Source organism: Chiroxiphia lanceolata, chromosome 10, assembly GCF_009829145.1.
Source record: "Chiroxiphia lanceolata isolate bChiLan1 chromosome 10, bChiLan1.pri, whole genome shotgun sequence".
NCBI classification, from domain to species: Eukaryota; Metazoa; Chordata; class Aves; order Passeriformes; family Pipridae; genus Chiroxiphia; species Chiroxiphia lanceolata.
In genome coordinates this window covers 1,925,658-1,942,615 of record NC_045646.1, presented here as the reverse complement: position 1 = coordinate 1,942,615, position 16,958 = coordinate 1,925,658, and the positions used below count along the sequence as shown (strand labels likewise).

At 47.4% G+C, this 16,958-nt stretch overlaps 2 protein-coding genes across 5 annotated transcripts in view; one reads left to right on the top strand and one right to left on the bottom strand.

Annotated features, from left to right (window-relative positions):
* The first annotated feature begins 2,067 nt into the window (after nt 1-2,067).
* TRIM59 (tripartite motif containing 59) lies at nt 2,068-8,111 on the top strand. Of its 2 annotated transcripts, none has more exons than XM_032698318.1 (3): nt 2,068-2,086; nt 2,704-2,771; nt 6,767-8,111. In XM_032698318.1, the coding sequence occupies exon 3, from the start codon at nt 6,770-6,772 to the stop codon at nt 8,018-8,020; it is 1,251 nt and encodes a 416-aa protein (XP_032554209.1). In that variant the 5' UTR covers nt 2,068-2,086; nt 2,704-2,771; nt 6,767-6,769; the 3' UTR covers nt 8,021-8,111. The 2 variants fall into 2 exon arrangements, with proteins under 2 accessions (XP_032554209.1, XP_032554208.1); XM_032698317.1 differs by lacking the exon at nt 2,068-2,086 and adding an exon at nt 4,938-4,963 and having other exon boundaries at nt 2,109-2,771.
* A 2,101-nt stretch (nt 8,112-10,212) lies between these two features.
* Nucleotides 10,213-16,958, bottom strand: part of SMC4 (structural maintenance of chromosomes 4) — a 30,128-nt gene continuing 23,382 nt past the window's right edge. For all 3 annotated transcript variants that reach the window (XM_032698310.1, XM_032698312.1, XM_032698311.1), the window contains exons 16-24: nt 16,609-16,761; nt 16,369-16,495; nt 15,354-15,543; nt 14,725-14,869; nt 13,918-14,091; nt 13,271-13,453; nt 12,482-12,714; nt 11,874-12,057; nt 10,213-10,542 (exon numbers count right to left, since the gene is read on the bottom strand). In XM_032698310.1, coding sequence (XP_032554201.1) covers nt 10,285-10,542; nt 11,874-12,057; nt 12,482-12,714; nt 13,271-13,453; nt 13,918-14,091; nt 14,725-14,869; nt 15,354-15,543; nt 16,369-16,495; nt 16,609-16,761 — 1,647 coding nt within the window. In that variant the 3' untranslated portion in view covers nt 10,213-10,284. The remainder of the gene's footprint in view (nt 10,543-11,873; nt 12,058-12,481; nt 12,715-13,270; nt 13,454-13,917; nt 14,092-14,724; nt 14,870-15,353; nt 15,544-16,368; nt 16,496-16,608; nt 16,762-16,958) is intronic.

Below are 16,958 nucleotides of genomic sequence, written 5' to 3'. Positions count from 1 at the left end.
CTGAATGGAAAGGGATAGATTGAGAGAGGTTTGACCCTCTTTTCTTTCTCTCCCACTGCTGGAAGTGGAATTTTCTCTGGTTGTGTATTTCAGTATTTCAGTATTTCAGAGCCATTTCCTGGATCATGGAGCCCTGCACAGACCTACTTCCCCTCTTCTGGTGGATCACAGGCATTCCCACTGAGCTGTGAACTGCTTTGGTAGTGGAACAGGTTAGTCTGTTTGAAAATAATAATTTATGGGTAGGATGTCATTCTATTAAAATGAAACACTGGCTAAGGCAGCTTTATAACTTAAGAATGTCTTCATATTAATACTTGTAGATTTTTGCCACTTTTAACTATAAATGTTTCCTCATCTCTGCGTGTCACCAAATTCCTGGCAGGAAAGCTGGTCCTGAGGCTGGGAGCAATTAGAGAAGTCCTGCATCTGGATCAAATAGACGTTGTGAGAGGAAACTTAGTAGCAGGAAACGTGTAAAGTTACGAACTCTAACATTTTTAGCTACTGCTGGAGTGAAAAATGGCACAAAGAATAGATTAAAAGGAGGTAATATTGGTTGATTATCTGCAGAAAAGTGATTGGAAATCTAATTTCCCTAAAGGAATTCCCATTTTTGCTTGTAAATCCATTCTAAATGGGGGTCCTGTATTTGTTCTGCTGGTTTGATGTGCTTCAAAGCTGAGGAAGAGCTTTCATTAAAAAAGAGTTGCCATTAAAACTGTTGTTTGTAAATACCTTGGATATACTTTTAAATTAGGGTGTTGAGGAGCTGGAGAAGCATCTTTGGAGAACTGTTAAATAGATTTAGACCTTGCTGAGCGTGGGGTGGGAGAGAGAGGGGAGTGGTACAATACCATGGACAGCTACAGACTTGTCATCTGAAAAACAGGAAAATATGGTTGTCTTAAATATATGGAGAAGAGGAACCAGTAATTATAGTTCAGCATTTAAAGCAAAGGGGGAATTTCCCCAGCTTACCCCAAACTCTAAAAAACTAAAAGATACACTGATTCTTTGTGTAGCAAAGTAGGAAAATAGTAACTGTTGCTAGCTGTGGATTGCTTGTATTTTATCTCATTCCAAGCAAAAAAAGAAAATATTTATATCTTGCACCTGCAGTCTTGTATGATCCTCTTTGATTTATTTTTAATCCCTTTTCCTCCTCTGCCCACTTTAGAAGCAAAAATAACAATTTTACCAAGCTCCCTCCACAGGGTTTGTATCGAAAGCCAGTGTACACAGAGCCAGGATTACAGGGAACATGTAATTGGAAACTGTAATTAACAGCCAATAGATATTTTGTAACCAAAGTCAGAAACAATGGGAGTGGGAAAATGTGTGGTAAAACTATGGTAGGTAGTTTGTTAGAGGATGAGATTTTTTTATTACCTAAAACATAATTCTGAATATTTCCCAGATATTTGTATAAGGTCCTCTAAATACCAGTTTAACATGTTTAGGTGAGTTTTGGGTGGTTTATTATGATCTACATGACAACATTAAAGGAATTTCATTTCTCTTTCAAGTTCGCTGTGAATGCAACAGCTGAGAATGACTTTACAGTTTAGTTCAAATGAATTGGAAATAAACCCTTGGACATTCCCAGGGCTGGGGCAGCCACAGCTCCTCTGGGCAAACTGTGCCAGGGCCTCCCACCCTCACAGGGAAGGATTTCTCCCCAATATCCAGTATAAACCTGCTGTCTGTCAGTTTAAATCCAGGCCCTTGTCAAAAGTACTTTATCATAATCTTCAGTAGCCAAAGCAGGTAAACGTGCTTCAATTTAAATATGCATTGATTTCTATTTCTGTGGTTAGCAGCTCTGGAAGGTCGGGTCCTGCACCCCCAAAGCAGGAGGTTTCACGTCTCCTGGTTTGCATTTCAGGGTGAATTTGTCCTGGGATGGTGCAGAGGAATGGGGTCGGTGACTGTGGTTGCAGAGCAGAGCAGGACGGAGCTCCCTGTGGGTGCCAGCAGTGCCCGGGGCAAGGCTTTGCAATGGGGTGCTCCGTAAGGTTCCATCACCCCTCAGGCGTTGTATCGCTCCACGATTATGATGCTGGCACCGAGGGCGCCATTCCCGGTGAGCATCCTCCTTCCCCCTGCCTGGACAGTCCATCCCGGTCCCTCACACAACAACAACAACAACAACAGCAACAACCCCCTGGTTCCTGCCGGCTCCGGCGGCCGAGGGACCCTGCGGGGACGTGGCTCCCCGTTCGCGGCCGCGTCCTCCCCGCCCTGCCTCGGTGCCTGCCCTCGCTCCATCCCCGCCTGCCTCGGTCCTGCCCTCGCCCCGTGCCCGCCCTCAGCTCCGCCCGCTCCCTCCCGCCGTTTACATTCAAACTCCGCGGCCGTTACGGCGCGCGGGGCGGCGGGAGCGGCTCCATCCCGCTGTGGAGCCCGGCGGGAGCGGCTCCCTCGCCCCGTGTGGAGCCCCCTGCTCCCCGTGTGGAGCCCCGGCAGGAGCGGCTCCATCCCGGTGCGGAGCCCCGGCGGGAGCGGCTCCCTCGCCCCGCGGCGCTGCCCGGGTGGGTGCCGGGGGGTCCCGCGCCCTCAGGGCTCCCTCTCTCCGTGAGGGCTCGGCGCGGCCGTGAGCGCTGCCCTCCCGCTCTCACGCTGTGTTTCAGCTCGTTCTTATCCGTGTGACCTCGGCGAGCTCCAGCTGTTGATCCCGTCGTTTCCCGGTTACTCCTTCAGGGACGGGTCCCATCGTTGCCGGTCTGGGAGCTGCGGCTGCGGCAGGAGGGACCCTGCGGGGGACGCAGGTAAAGTGTGCTCATCCTTCACCTCCACTGGTGCTGCGAGGTGAATGACGGATAAATGCTCAAAAAACAGAAGCTTTGACAAGAGTTATAAGGGATGGAGGGGGGATCGAGCATGGAAAGAAAGGATGGAGGGGGATATAGAACCACAGAATATCCAGAGCTGGAAAGGACCAGCGGGGAATCATCGAAGTCCTGGCGAGGGTTTTTCTGCTTTCTCCCCGCTTTCCTGAAGTTTGGTTTTTAAAATCGCCAGCACTAGTCCCTGTTGTAAACTTCTTGATTGAAATTATGGTCTTGGAAAAGTTTCTGAGATTGATGTGGAGCATGGAAGTTTCCAGCTGAGTGAAAATTGCTGTGGGTTCCATGCAAACCAAGGCTGGGACCGAATTCTTTTTGTAAGGTAAACGACACATAATATGAGAGAGATCTGTGAAACAGCCCGGCTCACGCTCAGGAGTCAGAGATTCCTTCGGGATTCACCAGGAACCGTAACTCCAGCGCGAATTTGGAGGTTTTGAATGTGGTAACTTGTGTCAAGTTGTGCGAGAGGAGGAGCCAGTGCAGGGACGGACAGCAGGGAGCTGGCAGGTCCCTTTGATAGGGAAACCACACAGCGGTGTTCATCTCCTTCAGGTCATTAAAAACCCCAAAAGAGTGGGGAAAAAAATCCCCAAAAGTGTAAAACTGTGCCAGTGGTGTAGTAGCTGTGGTAGGAGCAGGGGCCGGGCTGAGAATTGCTGTGACTTGTGCTGTGGGATGAAGCAGCAGCACGGCTGGAATGGGCTGGAATAGGGAGGTTTAGGGTTGTTTGTGATTCCTGGTGGTTTCATTTTTTGTTCCTTTACCAGGAAGGTGATTTATAAATGGAAAACACTGTCATGTCATTTGAGCTCTATTTCTTGCACAACGTAAACTTGAGTTTCTGTGATAGTGATGAAGAGGATTTCATGGGATAGGGAATGGGCATTTCTGCATGGCTTTGGTTCAAGTTCAGCACATTTTGAAGTTGAGCGTTGCAGTCCTTCAGGAGAGAGCAGAGTTTCCTTTGCTGGCAGGAGGAGGAGCAGCTCCCACTCCTGGGGGTGCCCCTTGGAATGGGCTGTTATCCAGTGCCAAATTCACCTTTTCAAGTCCTCTGGAGTAGAATGGGGTGCGTGAGATTGTCCTGTAAAGCAGTTTTTTATCTGCCTGAACACTGATGTACGCTGTGTTCCACTGTTTGTATATTTGCATATGAAAATATATACAATTTTTTCTGAACAACCTCTGGCACAACGAGCTGGAGGAGCAGGAGTTCTCTGGGAACACAGTTATCAAGGAATGCACCACATTCCTGTGATCTGCTTCTCTGGACACTTTGGCACACACCCCATCCTCCAGCTCTGCTGCCTTCATGCCATGTTTTCACCTCTCTACAACATCCCTAACTAGAGGAGGATAAAATCCCAGTCCTTAGCAGGCATCCCATTGCTGGGAGGTTTCCAAAACTGGCACAAATTGCACTTTTGAATTTTAAAATACCTTCTAGTTTGTGATTTGTTTATGCTGGGGGAACTCTTAAATCTCTATATTTATTATTATACAAGTGGCACACGTATTTGCTGCCCCAGTTGTTTGGAACGTGCCAGGAAAAGTGTCTGCTCTGTGCAGGAAAGCATTTCCCAGCTTCCTGCTGCTGCTTTTCTTTTCCTAGAAAAGTTATTTTCTTTCTCTTTGCTTAACTCTATGATTTTGGGCCTTCTCTGTATTTTCCAGTTGCTGTTCCCAGTCTCTGTTTCCAATAGTCTGCAGGTGAACAGCAGTGGAAATAAATCAATATGTGGGTATTTCCTCTGTGCTGCCAGTGCTGGGTGAAATTTTGGGAATTCCAAACCTTTTACTTCCCTGCTGCAGCTCCTGGTAATTGTCTAGAACAGATTAAGGAGACACAGGGTGCTTTAGAAAAATCAGCACTGACATTCCAAATCCTGTTTGGAAACTGAGGAATAGTAAATAAAAAATAAAAAGGAATAATAGAAGTCCTGGAGGTGCCTGGGTTAGTGATTTTTAAACAAGGAGATTTTTTAAAAATTATATTAATTCCGTATATATAAAATAGTGAATATCTAACTAAGGATTCTTTTTTTTCTAACCATGAGAAAAAATACATTTTTCCTTTGATTTCAGTGGAAGTGACACTCCTAAGATTCATAATAAGTTTATTTATATATATATATATATATAAAAAAAATAAAATAAAACCTTTAAATGTAGTTCCTATGGGAATTAATTATAAAAAATAATTATCTAGACAGTGGAATAGATTTGTTGCTCAGCTCCCTTCGTTATTGTCACATTTCTTTAGTTCCAGTGTCTGAAGCATCACTCAGAAACATGGAATTAATAACCCAGTGTTGCCACAGTGGCTGACTGGAAAAGCTGGAAAATAAAGGCCTGTGGCTTCCCAGTGAAAAGAGGAATAACCTCATGGCCTTTATTTAGTAAAAAATAGATTTAGTGTCATTGTCATGAAGGTCTTTTGTTAAATGTTTGTTGGACCTGATCTAAATTCTCTTTACTGAGGAGAATGCAGCAGCTGGTTATAAATGCTGACACTCTTTGTCATTCTGCTTTTAAAGGGCAGTTCTTAGGAATTATATGGAATTATGTCTCCCTGTAGGAGATTTTCTCCCAGCTGTTGTCAAGGTCTCCTTTTAAAAGGAATTCAAAGAAGTGAACCAACATTTTGTGATAATTTACCTGAAAGTGTGCTGCATGGATTTTTTTATTTTTTTTTCTCAGAGCTGAATTAATCAAACTGTGTTTTGAATATAAAGTTGACTTAACAACATACGGATTGAATTGGCTGATCTGGGTGATGATAAATTAAAAATAAACTAATAAATTTAACTTTTTAGTTGATTTTTTGGCATTGTTTCACCCTAATTAAGCCCAGGGTGTGAGTCAGCAGCCCAGCACTGCCCTTTTGGACCCAGCACCAGCCAGTGAGATAAGCCAGGCTTATTTCTGTGCCACCAGAGCAGGTTTCTGTGCTCAGGGCTGACTTAACCCTCAGAGAACTGGGCTTTGGGTGTTCAGCTCCTGCCCTCCCTCAGTGTGAGCCCTGCTCCAGGTTGTTGTTTGCAGATTTTGATTTAGACCCCAAATTGATGGGTTTTGATGCTGAAAACTCAGACAATTTCTTGTTGCAGTGCAGCAAAGCCTCTGACTAAAACTGGTGGAGGGGCAGGAAAACGTGGCACAAAGAGAAAGAAATTTGGTACCAGTTCCCCCTTATTTTTAGCAGAATGAAAACAAAAATCATGATTTATCAGGAAAACTGGCTTTAGTGTCACTGTTATTTGGGATTTAACACTAGTTTCACTAAACTGGCAAAGAAAAAAATGAGGACACATCACAAAGGATGGAAAGTGAAAGTTTTTGAGTTTGGTGCTTAAAGTAACCCAGGAATAACACACAAATCTAATTCCTGGTAGTGGTGGTGTCTGTCAGGGCTGCTGAGTTGGATTGTTAGTACCAGAACCTTGAGAGAGCTTCTAGTAAATGTGACTGTTTAATGCTCTAATGACTATTTTGTGTTACAAAAGTAACATTTGAAGTGAGGGGAGGAAAAAAAGCGTCTGTACTACTTCTTCTATTCTCACGTTGGAAGTGGTGGGAGGAATTGTTCATAATTCTGAGATTATTTAGAAATCCTAGTTTCGCTTTTACCACTCTTTTCTGCTGTTTCCCACCGTAAAAAACATCTATTGGCAGATTACTGCTTTCCCTGGCTTTTTAAGGCAGAGGTTGGATGTGGGTGCTCACTTAACTGAGCGCAGCTCAGAATTTGCTGAAATCACTGAACTGTTCACTTTCATTATTATTTTACCTTTTTTCCCCCCCACTGAAGTGCCGAGGTGGGAATTCCTGGTCAGGAAATGCCCCGTTGGGGTCACTGCAATGCTTGTGGGAAGAGCTGAAGCCCTCTGTTTGTGTTTGCTTTCCCCGCGCAGGCCATGGAGCGGCTGGAGGAGGAGCTGACCTGTGCCGTTTGCTGCGGCATTTACCAGGATCCGCGGGTGCTTCCCTGCTCCCACACCTTCTGCAGGGAATGCCTGGAGGGGGTTCTCCAGCGCTCCGACACCTTCTCCATCCGAAGGCGCCTCAAGTGCCCCAACTGCCGGGCCCTGGTGGACATTCCCGCCGCCGGGCTGGAATCCCTGCCCATCAACTTCGCCCTCAAGGCCGTCATTGAGAAGTGCCGGCAGGAAGAGCCCTGGGATGCGGAGACGTGCCGGGAGCACCCCCGGCAGCCCCTCAACATTTACTGCCTGCTGGACAGGCAGCTGGTGTGCGGGCAGTGCCTCACCATAGGGCAGCACCACGGGCACCCCATCGGGGACCTGCACAGCGCCCACAGGAAGGCCAAGGAGGCCGCTGGAAAACTGCAGGAGCAGCTGCCGGAGAAATACTGGCGGGAGGTGCTGCTGTGCTACATGAAGCTGACGACGCAGAAATCCCAGTGGGAGAAGCTCCTGCGCAGCGAGAGGGACGTGGTGGGGCAGTACTTCAAAAAGCTCGGGGACACCTTGGAGCACAAGAAACAAGCTCTGCTGGGGGCTCTGGATGAGCTCAACAGGCGCTTCCTGCGGGAATATGAGCCCCTGCTGGAGAGTGTGAGCAGACTGAAGGTGGAAGAGATTGAGCTCAAGTACCTGAATTCCTCTATTCGGAAAGAGAAGTCCCCCCTGCTCTGCCTGGAGAAGCTGGAGGAGCTGCAGCAGCGGGTCAAGGCTCTGAGGGAGAAGGAACTGCCGGATGTGAAACCTCTGGAGATTTGTCCAAGGATGGAGGACCTGCTGAAGGACGTGTGGGCTAAAACTGAAATGGGTCAGATCCACAAGATCCCCCCTCCAAAACTGATGCTGGTTCCCAGGAGGAAACCGTGCAGCAAATGCCCTGGGAAGGAAAAGGTGGAAGGCAGCAAGTGGGCGTGTGCCCTGAGCCTGCCCCCCGTGAGCCTGCCCCCCGTGCTGCTGCTGCTGCTGCTGCTGCTGGGCCTGGCGGGCACCGCGCTCGCCCTGCACAGGGCACTGCCCCCCGGGGCCATCCAGGCTGCTCCCGCATGGATCTCGGAATTCCTGCTCCAGCTCTATCAGCATTCCTGCTCCCACCTGCAGAAGGCCATGGATGGGCTGTGCCACCCATTCACCTCCCTGATGGGGTTCTGCAGGAGAATTGTCCCCTTTGACTGCTTCCGTGAGTAGGTGATGACCCAGTGCAGGAATCCAGGATTGGTTTTGATTTCCACTGAAAAGCTGGATTATTAAAGCTCTACACTTTTCCCTTCTATTCCCATATCCTTCCTTTTCTCTAGGGCCTGGATTTCCTCTGAGCTAAGTCTTAGTGAAGTAAACATTTGCACCAAAAAGGGCTCTCTGTCCCACTGAGGTGTTTGTTCCAGCCAGGATCCAGGCAGGACCAGCAGCTGGAACCAGCTCCCATGTGGGAATCTGAGTCTCAGCTCTGAAAACTCCTTCAGCGTGGACTCTGTTTTTAGTAACGTCTTTTGAAATTGTTTTTTAATACAAACATGACAGGTTATCAGGACCCCTCAGCTGCAAAGGGCCGGCACTGCCTCTGATGTGCAAGAAACTCCCTTTCTGTGCTTCCTGGCTGTGACCATGTTGGAACAGAGACATTTGTGCTCTTTGAGGTCTGTGCTCGTGGCCCTGGTGCTGTTTTTGGTTCTGGGTAGAGCAAAGGACACGATTTCACCCTTTTTGTCATTTTTTTTAGCCTGTGTGTAATAACTTCATGTGTTTCCCGTGTTCCTCCTCTCCCATCCTCTCCAGCTGAACAGGACCGTGGATGCACACACAGGTTTCAGACCCAGCTGTGCCCATGCTGGGGGGTCTGGGCTGGCAGGGAGGGACCTCCCACTGCTCCCTGACTTATTCCTAAATTGTTTAGGGTGTGGTGAAAACACAAACACACTGCAGGAAGTGGCAAAACTCCTGCTGGAGTCCGGGGGAGGAGGACTTCAGACATCAGGAGCTCTTAACCTGACAAGGAATGTGAATTTATATTTAACCTTTTGATTGTCAGCACAGAGACCTGTCCCTGGACAGGGGTTTATTCTGCCCTCAGGTGCTCACTGACACCATTTGCTGCTTTTGAGCTGCTCCAGCCTAAATGGAGCCAGTTTTAGCCTTTACCAGGCTGGATCAAGCCCTGGCAGAGGCTCCAAGTGCTGTAGTTCCACCAGCACGAGGCAGTGAGCGACAATTCACTGGGGATTGAGTTGAGAAAAACACAGAAATGGGTATTTGACCTCATAAAAATAATTCTCTCTCCCAGCCCGGCAGCATTCCTTGGCTGATGTGGTTTGTAAGCAGGGATTGAATTCTGAACCTACCCTTTAACTCCTTGAACTTGGGGTTTTGAACCCCAAACTTGCCCGTTATCAGCAGGCACTGGGGGGTCCTGCCAAATCCCACCTGCTGGCACAGTTCATGCGAGGTCAGTCCTCAGAGGTGATACTGTTACATTCCTTAAGCCTAAAGTTGATCCCAATCCTGCTATCCCAGTGTTGACAAAGCCCGAGTCCAGCCCAGGTGCAGCTTGGGGGGTGTGGAGTGTCCCAGGGTGAGGAGCAGGAGGACACTGGGATGGGAGCTGTGCCTGGAATTTGTTCCTGAGTTTTTCTGTCATCTTTCAGAGTTCCAGTGGCAAATCCCACGCATCCCACTGCTCAGTTTTGGAATGGTGTTCCAGGTGTGTGCTGGGACTGTGTAAGTGCTCTCATACCAATTCCCCAGTAAAACTGGGAATTTGTTTTTGTCCTGAGCCCTGCTGGGAGGCTGCACTTGACACATCAGTCTCCAGTCCTGATGGTCTGTTCACTGCCCCATGAGGCTGCATTTCCTACTCCCCTTCCTATCTTTTATTTTCCTTTTTAAAAGAATTTCTAATACAATTTTATTTTTCACGACAGGAATTTAAAGTGCCTTTACCGCTGACTGACACCTGTAACACTCCCAATGTACTGTTATTTTCTGAGGTTTGCCTACAAATAAAGCCTGTTCTTACAGCAGGACTGGCCATCACATCACCTTCCTTCCCTCACTGCAGACCCTCCCCTGATCCCTCACGGAGAAGGGAGGAGCAGGGAGTTGTCTCCAGAGGGGCTCCAGCCCTCAGAGCATCTCCTGCAGCTCCACATCCTGAGCTGGGGATCCCAGAGCTGGGGATCCCAGAGCTGGAGGCAGCCCTGGAGGTGGCTGTTCCCACTCCCTCCCTGGGCCTTGGCCTAGCTTCCAGCAGGATCTGCTCCCTGCTCTTCCCAAGACATGGGAGGCTCACAGGGAAGTAGTTCCAGGGTCCTCCTGTTTCCCTGACACGGACTGAAATCTTACCTTTGCCCCCCTCAACGAGCTCCCCCCCTTCCTCAGTTTTCACATGACAGTTTATCGAGGTGGGGTTTTATTAACAAAATGTACAAAACAAAATAAAAGTAGCTTAGACAGACCTAAAAAGCAGCAGCAGCGAGGGCACTCGGTCCCTCCTGGCTCTGGGGTCCCTCTTGGCTCTGGGGTCCCCGCTGGCTCTGGGCTCTCCCTTCCAGGGCAGCCAGTTCCCGCAGTCCCTTCAGAGCGATGCTTTTGGGGTTGGTGCCCACACTTTTCGTGGTGTTCTGGGTCTTGTAGATTCCGATGAGCCTGTCGGCGATCTCGAACATGTTGTTGCGCAGGGAGATGATGATGAACTGGGCGTTCTTGGTTTGCTCCTGAAACACAAAGGGCTTGTTAGTGCCCAGCATTCCCAAAGCTCTGTCCTGGTGGGAGCCCCGTGCCCCATCACCAGCCACAGAGTTCCTGCTCCCATCCTCGTTCCAGGAATTCCACAAGGCTGGAGGGGGGTATTGCTGAGTCACTGGGACTGTCAGAGCCAGGGCTGCTTTGAGAGTGACCAGGAAAATCAATTCCTGTGGATTTGAAGAGGGGAAAGCAAACCCTCTGCTAACAAGGACCAGCCTCAATCAACACTGGCTGTGTGACCTTGTGTCTGAACTTGGTGGTGCTTTAGAAATAAAACTGATTTTGTGCTTAAGAACCCACCAGTTCAGGGTAAGTTCAGGGCTCTGAGCCCCTTTTCTCCAGGACAGAAGCATGGAATGGCTGGGGTTGGAAAGGACCTTAAAGCCCATCCAGTTCCAGCCCTGCTGTGGGCAGGGACACCTTCCACAGACCAGGCTGCTCATGGAAGTTCAAAGTCGTGCACAAAATACAACCTACAGCTCTACACTAAGTTAAATTTGTATTTAAAAGCTAAACTCAGTACTAGGTTTTAACTGTCTGTGTCAGTCTAAACTGCAGCTGGAATTAAACCCTTGGCTCACCTGTGGGTGATGGACCCTCCTCTGTGGACACACTGTGGAAGCCAAGTTTAAACCTACAGCCGCAGGCAGGGAACTTCCAGGTGTTTCCCTAATTTAAAGTAGCTGATCCTAATCCTTGCCACCTGTTCCCAAAACTGGTGGCGACATTTGGGATAATTCTGAACATCCCAGGTTTAACTGGCAGCCACAACCGTACCTGGAAGGGTTTGCTTTGCTTAAATATGGTGAGGGCAGGACTTTTAAAGGCATGAAAAAAACCTGCTAATCAAGATGGATCAGAGACACTGATGGGACACAGCTCATGGGAATGAAATGGAAGTATAAATCCAACCTTGCCTGCTCCTCAGAGATCATGAGCTTGGATACATGGACATCACTGAGAGCTCAATTAGTTTGGGGGATTTTATAGAGGAAACAGCACATGGAGATGTGCCACCTTTGGCAAATTCCATCTCTCTTTAGACAACTTATGAAAGAGGATTTGTAGGGAAAACACTTGTAAATTCTCTATTAGTCCCCTCACTTTGGGAAAGCATCAAACTTAGGAGCTTAAAAAAACATGCAGAAAGCAAAATTCCAAGCACTTTCTGGAAATCTTCTTCCTCCAGAGCTTCCCCTGAGAACTGTCCTTGCAGATTTAAACTGTGCTGTAGTTGTGCTGCCAGTCTGTGTGTCCTGGTGGGAAGGGAACAGGCAGAGAGGTGCCCCTGGGTACTCACGTAGATGTAAAAGGCCACGATGGAGACGTTTTTGAAGTCGAGGGCGGCGTCGATCTCGTCCATGAAGTACAGGGGGGTGGGTTTGTAGTGGTGCAGGGCAAACACCAGCGCCAGCGAGCTCAGCGTCTTCTCACCCCCCGACAGGTTAAAGATCTTCTTCCAGCTCTTCTTGGGAGGCCGAACGCTGCAAACAGGGAGGGGTTTCCTGACTTACCTGCCCAGCTGGGGTGTGGCTGAGCCCAACCTGCTGGAAGGGGTCATTCTCGGGAGCTGGGACACCTCCCAGCTCCTGGGAATTCCCCTCCCAAGTGCTCTTTAACTCCTAAATCATGAACATACTCCTCAGAGCGTTTGTGGCACAACACATGACTGCCCCCATCCCTTGGGCAGATTTGGGAATTCAGCACTGGGAAATGAGGTCAAAGCTTTCCAGCTGCTGTTAGTTCCCGATTTCTCCAGGAGAAATGAATCCCAGAGTTAAAAAGTTGTGAATTCTGCCAGTACCTTGCCAATAGCGAGCCTGTCTTGGTTCAGTGATGATCAATGAAATTCAACTTAAAAACAGGTTGAGAAAAGGAATATGACAATTAAGAAGTACTTTGACCAACCTGAACATGATTCCCTCGGAGAAGGGATCCAGACTGTCCACAAGCTCCAGCTCAGCATCCCCCCCCAGGGTGAGCATCTGGTAGTTCTCCTTGAGCTTGTTTGTGATGACGTTGAACCCTGCCATGAACTCGTTCAGCCTCTGCTTCCTGAGCTCTTCAAAGGCCTGTCTGAAGTTGTCCCTCTCGTTGGTGATGTTGTCCAGCTCTCCCACGTGTTTCAGGTACAGGTCCTCCTGCAGGGAAACACAAACAGCACCACAGAAATGCAGTTAAAGAAGTGCCTCCTCGATTTACATTTTAAACCACTTTTCCTATCATCTGAAAAATGCCTTTTTCAAGAATTTCAGGCTAACAGCCCTCAAACTAAAAAAACCAAAATTATCTCTCTTTTCTCCTTTGCTGCTGAGGGAAAAATCATGTTAAAATGATTTAACCTGAGGGATAGTCCACTATTACTGAAGTGAAGAGAAAAACCTTCCAGTATTTTTTTCTGTCTCAGCTGTGAAGACTTGACTCTAAATACAACATTCACAGGAGACTCAGGGAATCATTTAGGTTGGAAAGGACCTCCAAGATCATGGAGGAAGTTGCCTTCAGCTGATGGTCTGGAATACAAAAGGCTTAGGGAAGCTCCTAAAACAACTTGGTTGAGGACGAGCTGACAAACACTCAGGCTGGTAACAGGAATGGGAAAATCCCAGGGTTCCACTGCAATTCCCTGAAGGAAAAGGAGCAGGACTCCTTTTTGCTGGAATTCCCAGAGACGGGATGGCCTTGGTGAGGCTTTACCTTCTTCCTGTACTCAGCAATGGCCCCCAGGTTGGGTTTCATCTCGTGCCTCTGGGCCTCCAGCAGCGCGATCCTCTTGGTGATCCCGTCGGGATCCTGCAGCGCCTCCAGCTCCTGCTCAGCCAGCACTGGCAGCTCCTCGGGGGGCTTGTCCTCGATGGGGTGCAGGGACAGCTTGGAGATCTGAAATGTAACAGCCATTACCAGGAATCTTTTCAAATCCTAACAGTTATCACTCTAAAATAAGTATTTTCTGTGTTGGTACATAGTGAAGCTTCTCCAAACACTCAAAGGTTCTTCACAACTCCCTTTAAATAGGATGTGAAAAACACAATAAATATCCTTTTACCCTGTTATCCTGTTCCTGCATAAACACCACTCAACTGTGAGCTGAAGAGGAGCTTTCTCCCAGATTATCTGGTTTTTAATGAGATGTTAATGTGCTCATCCTGTGAGATGAAGCTGTGGCTGCCCCTGAATCCCTGGAAGCGTCCAAGGCCAGGTTGGATGGGGCTGGGACCTGGGATAGTGGAAGGTGTCCCTGCCCACAGCAGGGGTGGAATGAGATGAGCTTTAAGGTCCCTTCCCAACCCAAACCATCCCACAATTCCATGACTGAAGGTTTAGGACCTCAACCATTTCCCTACCTCTTTTTGCCAGTATTTAACCTTTCCCTGGTGGGTAGAGATGTGGCTGTCAACTTGTTCAATTTTCAGTTTGATGCTCAGAGCTTCACTCTGAAGTTCATGTTCCTCATCCCGAATCCTTTCAATCTCCTGGAGCAAATTCTTCTTCTCCTCCTGCATTGCTGGCAAAGCTTCCTGGACAGAAATCACCAAAACAGGGCATTCATCAGTCACCTGCAAAAATGTCACCCCTCTCATGGGTTGTGGGTTTGTTTTCACTGTGTTTATTCAAAGGGATTGATGCAAACACACACACAGCCTTGGATTTATAAAGCTGCTCCCTGAACTGTAGAGTGACTGCAAATAGGCTGCAGTTTATATTTTCATGCCTGATCTGGATCAAACTACGATCTTGAGTCCTACACTCACACACTTTCAGCTAAAAGGCAGTTTTAGAGAAAGACAGGCTCAAAACCCAGCTGTATTTGGAGGAAGTTCAGCCATCCTGGTTGTTTTCCCTCCCTCACATCCAGAAATCCAGACGGGAAACTAAAATCCCACAAAACTGGAAAAAAAAAATCTATTTTTAAGCAAGTTTTAAATCCAATAATTTCCTTGGGGAAACCTGGTGTAAGTTTTTTTTCTAATATTCAGCAAACTGGGTCAAGATAAACTTCCAGGTGAGCATAAAAAATAAAAATACACCTTTGCCATTCCTTGGAATGTCAGTCTGCAGCTGTACAACAACATTTGCATGGGACTGGGCTGTAAGTGGGATGCAGTGAGGATGTAAGTCATCACCCTGGTTTACCTGGAGGTGCCACCTACCTCAGCCTGCTGGCAGTCGTTCATCACCTCTGTGGCTTTCTCCTCCAGCGTGGTCAGCTCTGCTGTCAAGTTTTTAATGTCCTTCTCATTCTCTTCCATTTCCTTCTCCGTGCGCTGAAGAGCCTCCTCAGATTTTGTCAGGTTCCTGCAGGGGGACAGAGATGTTTGTGCACCCCAAACAAGGGCAGATGTGACAGAAAATAACCTCGAGACACAATTTGCTGACAACCAAGGAGGAAGTGCTTGTTTAGGCATCAATTCCCACACTCCTGAGGTATCCAAGGAAAACAAAGTTGTCTTCCTTAAACTCAGAGCAGCCAACCCTCATTAAATGACTTAATTTCTTCTCTCAGAGACAGACTGGACATTTGTTCCAAATATTCACTATGGATTGCTAAGCTAACACCAAAAATAGACCCCATTTTCTTTCCTGACAGGTCTCATCATCAAATCAGTGCCCTCAGATCTGAACTGCTCCAGTGTGTGGCAGTTTGGATCTTTATGCTGAAATATGGCAGTTCAGTGCCAGGCAAATATCAGGGAAATGCTCATTAAATGTGACTTTGAAACGATCAGAAACCCCAGACTGGTGTTTCCCTTGAGCTCCCTGAGGAGTGGGAGTGCTGTACCTGTCTGCAGCCCTGGCTGCCACCTGGGCCTTGGTGATGGCCGAGGAACATTCATCTATTTCTTTGTCAATCTTATCAATTTTGTCTTGCTGGGCTTTAACTTTACGATTGGTGATGTCCATGATGAGGTTCTGCAGCCGTTTCACTTCATTTCCCATTCCCTGGGCTTTCTCAGCCAGCTGCTCATAACCTGGCAGGAACAAAGGGGGTGAATCACTGTGACACCCGTGGAACTGCTGAGACACATCAAGATTTAAGTCATCAAGTGATTTAGGCTCTGCTCTTTCACTGTATTGAGAACTGCACATATTTCTTTATACTGTGAAAAATGGTGAGTTTAACTGTGACAAACAGAAAAATACCACCCACGTCTTTCTGACACTGTTCTACTACCAAAGCTGTTCTGGTGTAAACCCCTAAACACTTAACTGGATAATTTCATGTACACAGGGTACTTAAATACATGAGAGAGTGCATAAGCAGCTATTCCAAGCTCACTCTTTGCATTTATTTAATGAGAAAATGCTCAAAGGTTAAATTTTAAGAACTGGCCACCAACTGTTGCTCAGGAGTTGGAGTTACTGTGCAGTTACTACACCTGCTGAACAATATTATTTCACAAAAAGGATCTGTGCCCACCACAGACCACAGGGGATTTATTTTATACTCATGTAATGGTCTAGTTAGAACATGGAAAGAGCCTTCACTTGACTTTAATAACGTTATCTCCTCATTACTGGTTCCAATTAAACTCAGTTTCCTTATGAATCTGTATGTCATACAGCCAGAAAAATCTAACCAAAGAAACAAAATACTGAAGTTAATGTTTAATTCAGCTTGAGAAATTGCAAAAAAAGAAATGTTTTTTACTCTCTAATCTCTAGAAATACCTTTTAGCCCCCTTAGAAGAAATGAGGTCCCAAACCAAGAAATGGAACTGAAGCACAAAGCCCAAATCATTGCTTCCTCTGCTGATTACCATTTTAATCTCTGCCCCCATCTCCACAAAATGTACCTTTTTTATAACCCTCCAGGGCTTTTTCCAATTCCTGCTGTTTGCTCTTGTCGGGAGCAGCAGCGACGACGTTCGCCTCGAGTTCCTTGAGTTGGTTTTTTAGATGAATTTCTTGCTCAGCAAAACTCTGGGGAGAACAAGAACACAACAGGGTTGGGATCCTGTCCTTGGACTCTCCTCAGGACTATGTGGAGCTGGAAGCACCCCAGGACACTTCTGCAGAGCTCAGGTGTTGCTCACCTGGATACTGGCTGTGTACTTCTCCGAGGTGTTCCTCATTTCCCAGATGTCCTGCTGCAGTTTCCTTACGGCCTCTTCCAGCTGTGATTTCTCTTCCTCACACTGCACTGCTCTGTTAGAATCCTTCTGCAGCTGGGCCTCCATCTGACCGACCTACACAGAAAGAGAGGATCATTTACCTGCTGTCACTGCCACAGACAAAGCACAGTCTGTGAGCTCTGCAAACACAAGGATCGAGTGGAGCAAAAAGGTGACAGTTAGATAATTTGCAAAGAACATCAGCTCTAACGGTGAAAAATGAGGGGCAACTAGAGATTAAAACCTAAAACAATTCAGAAGAAAAAGCAAAC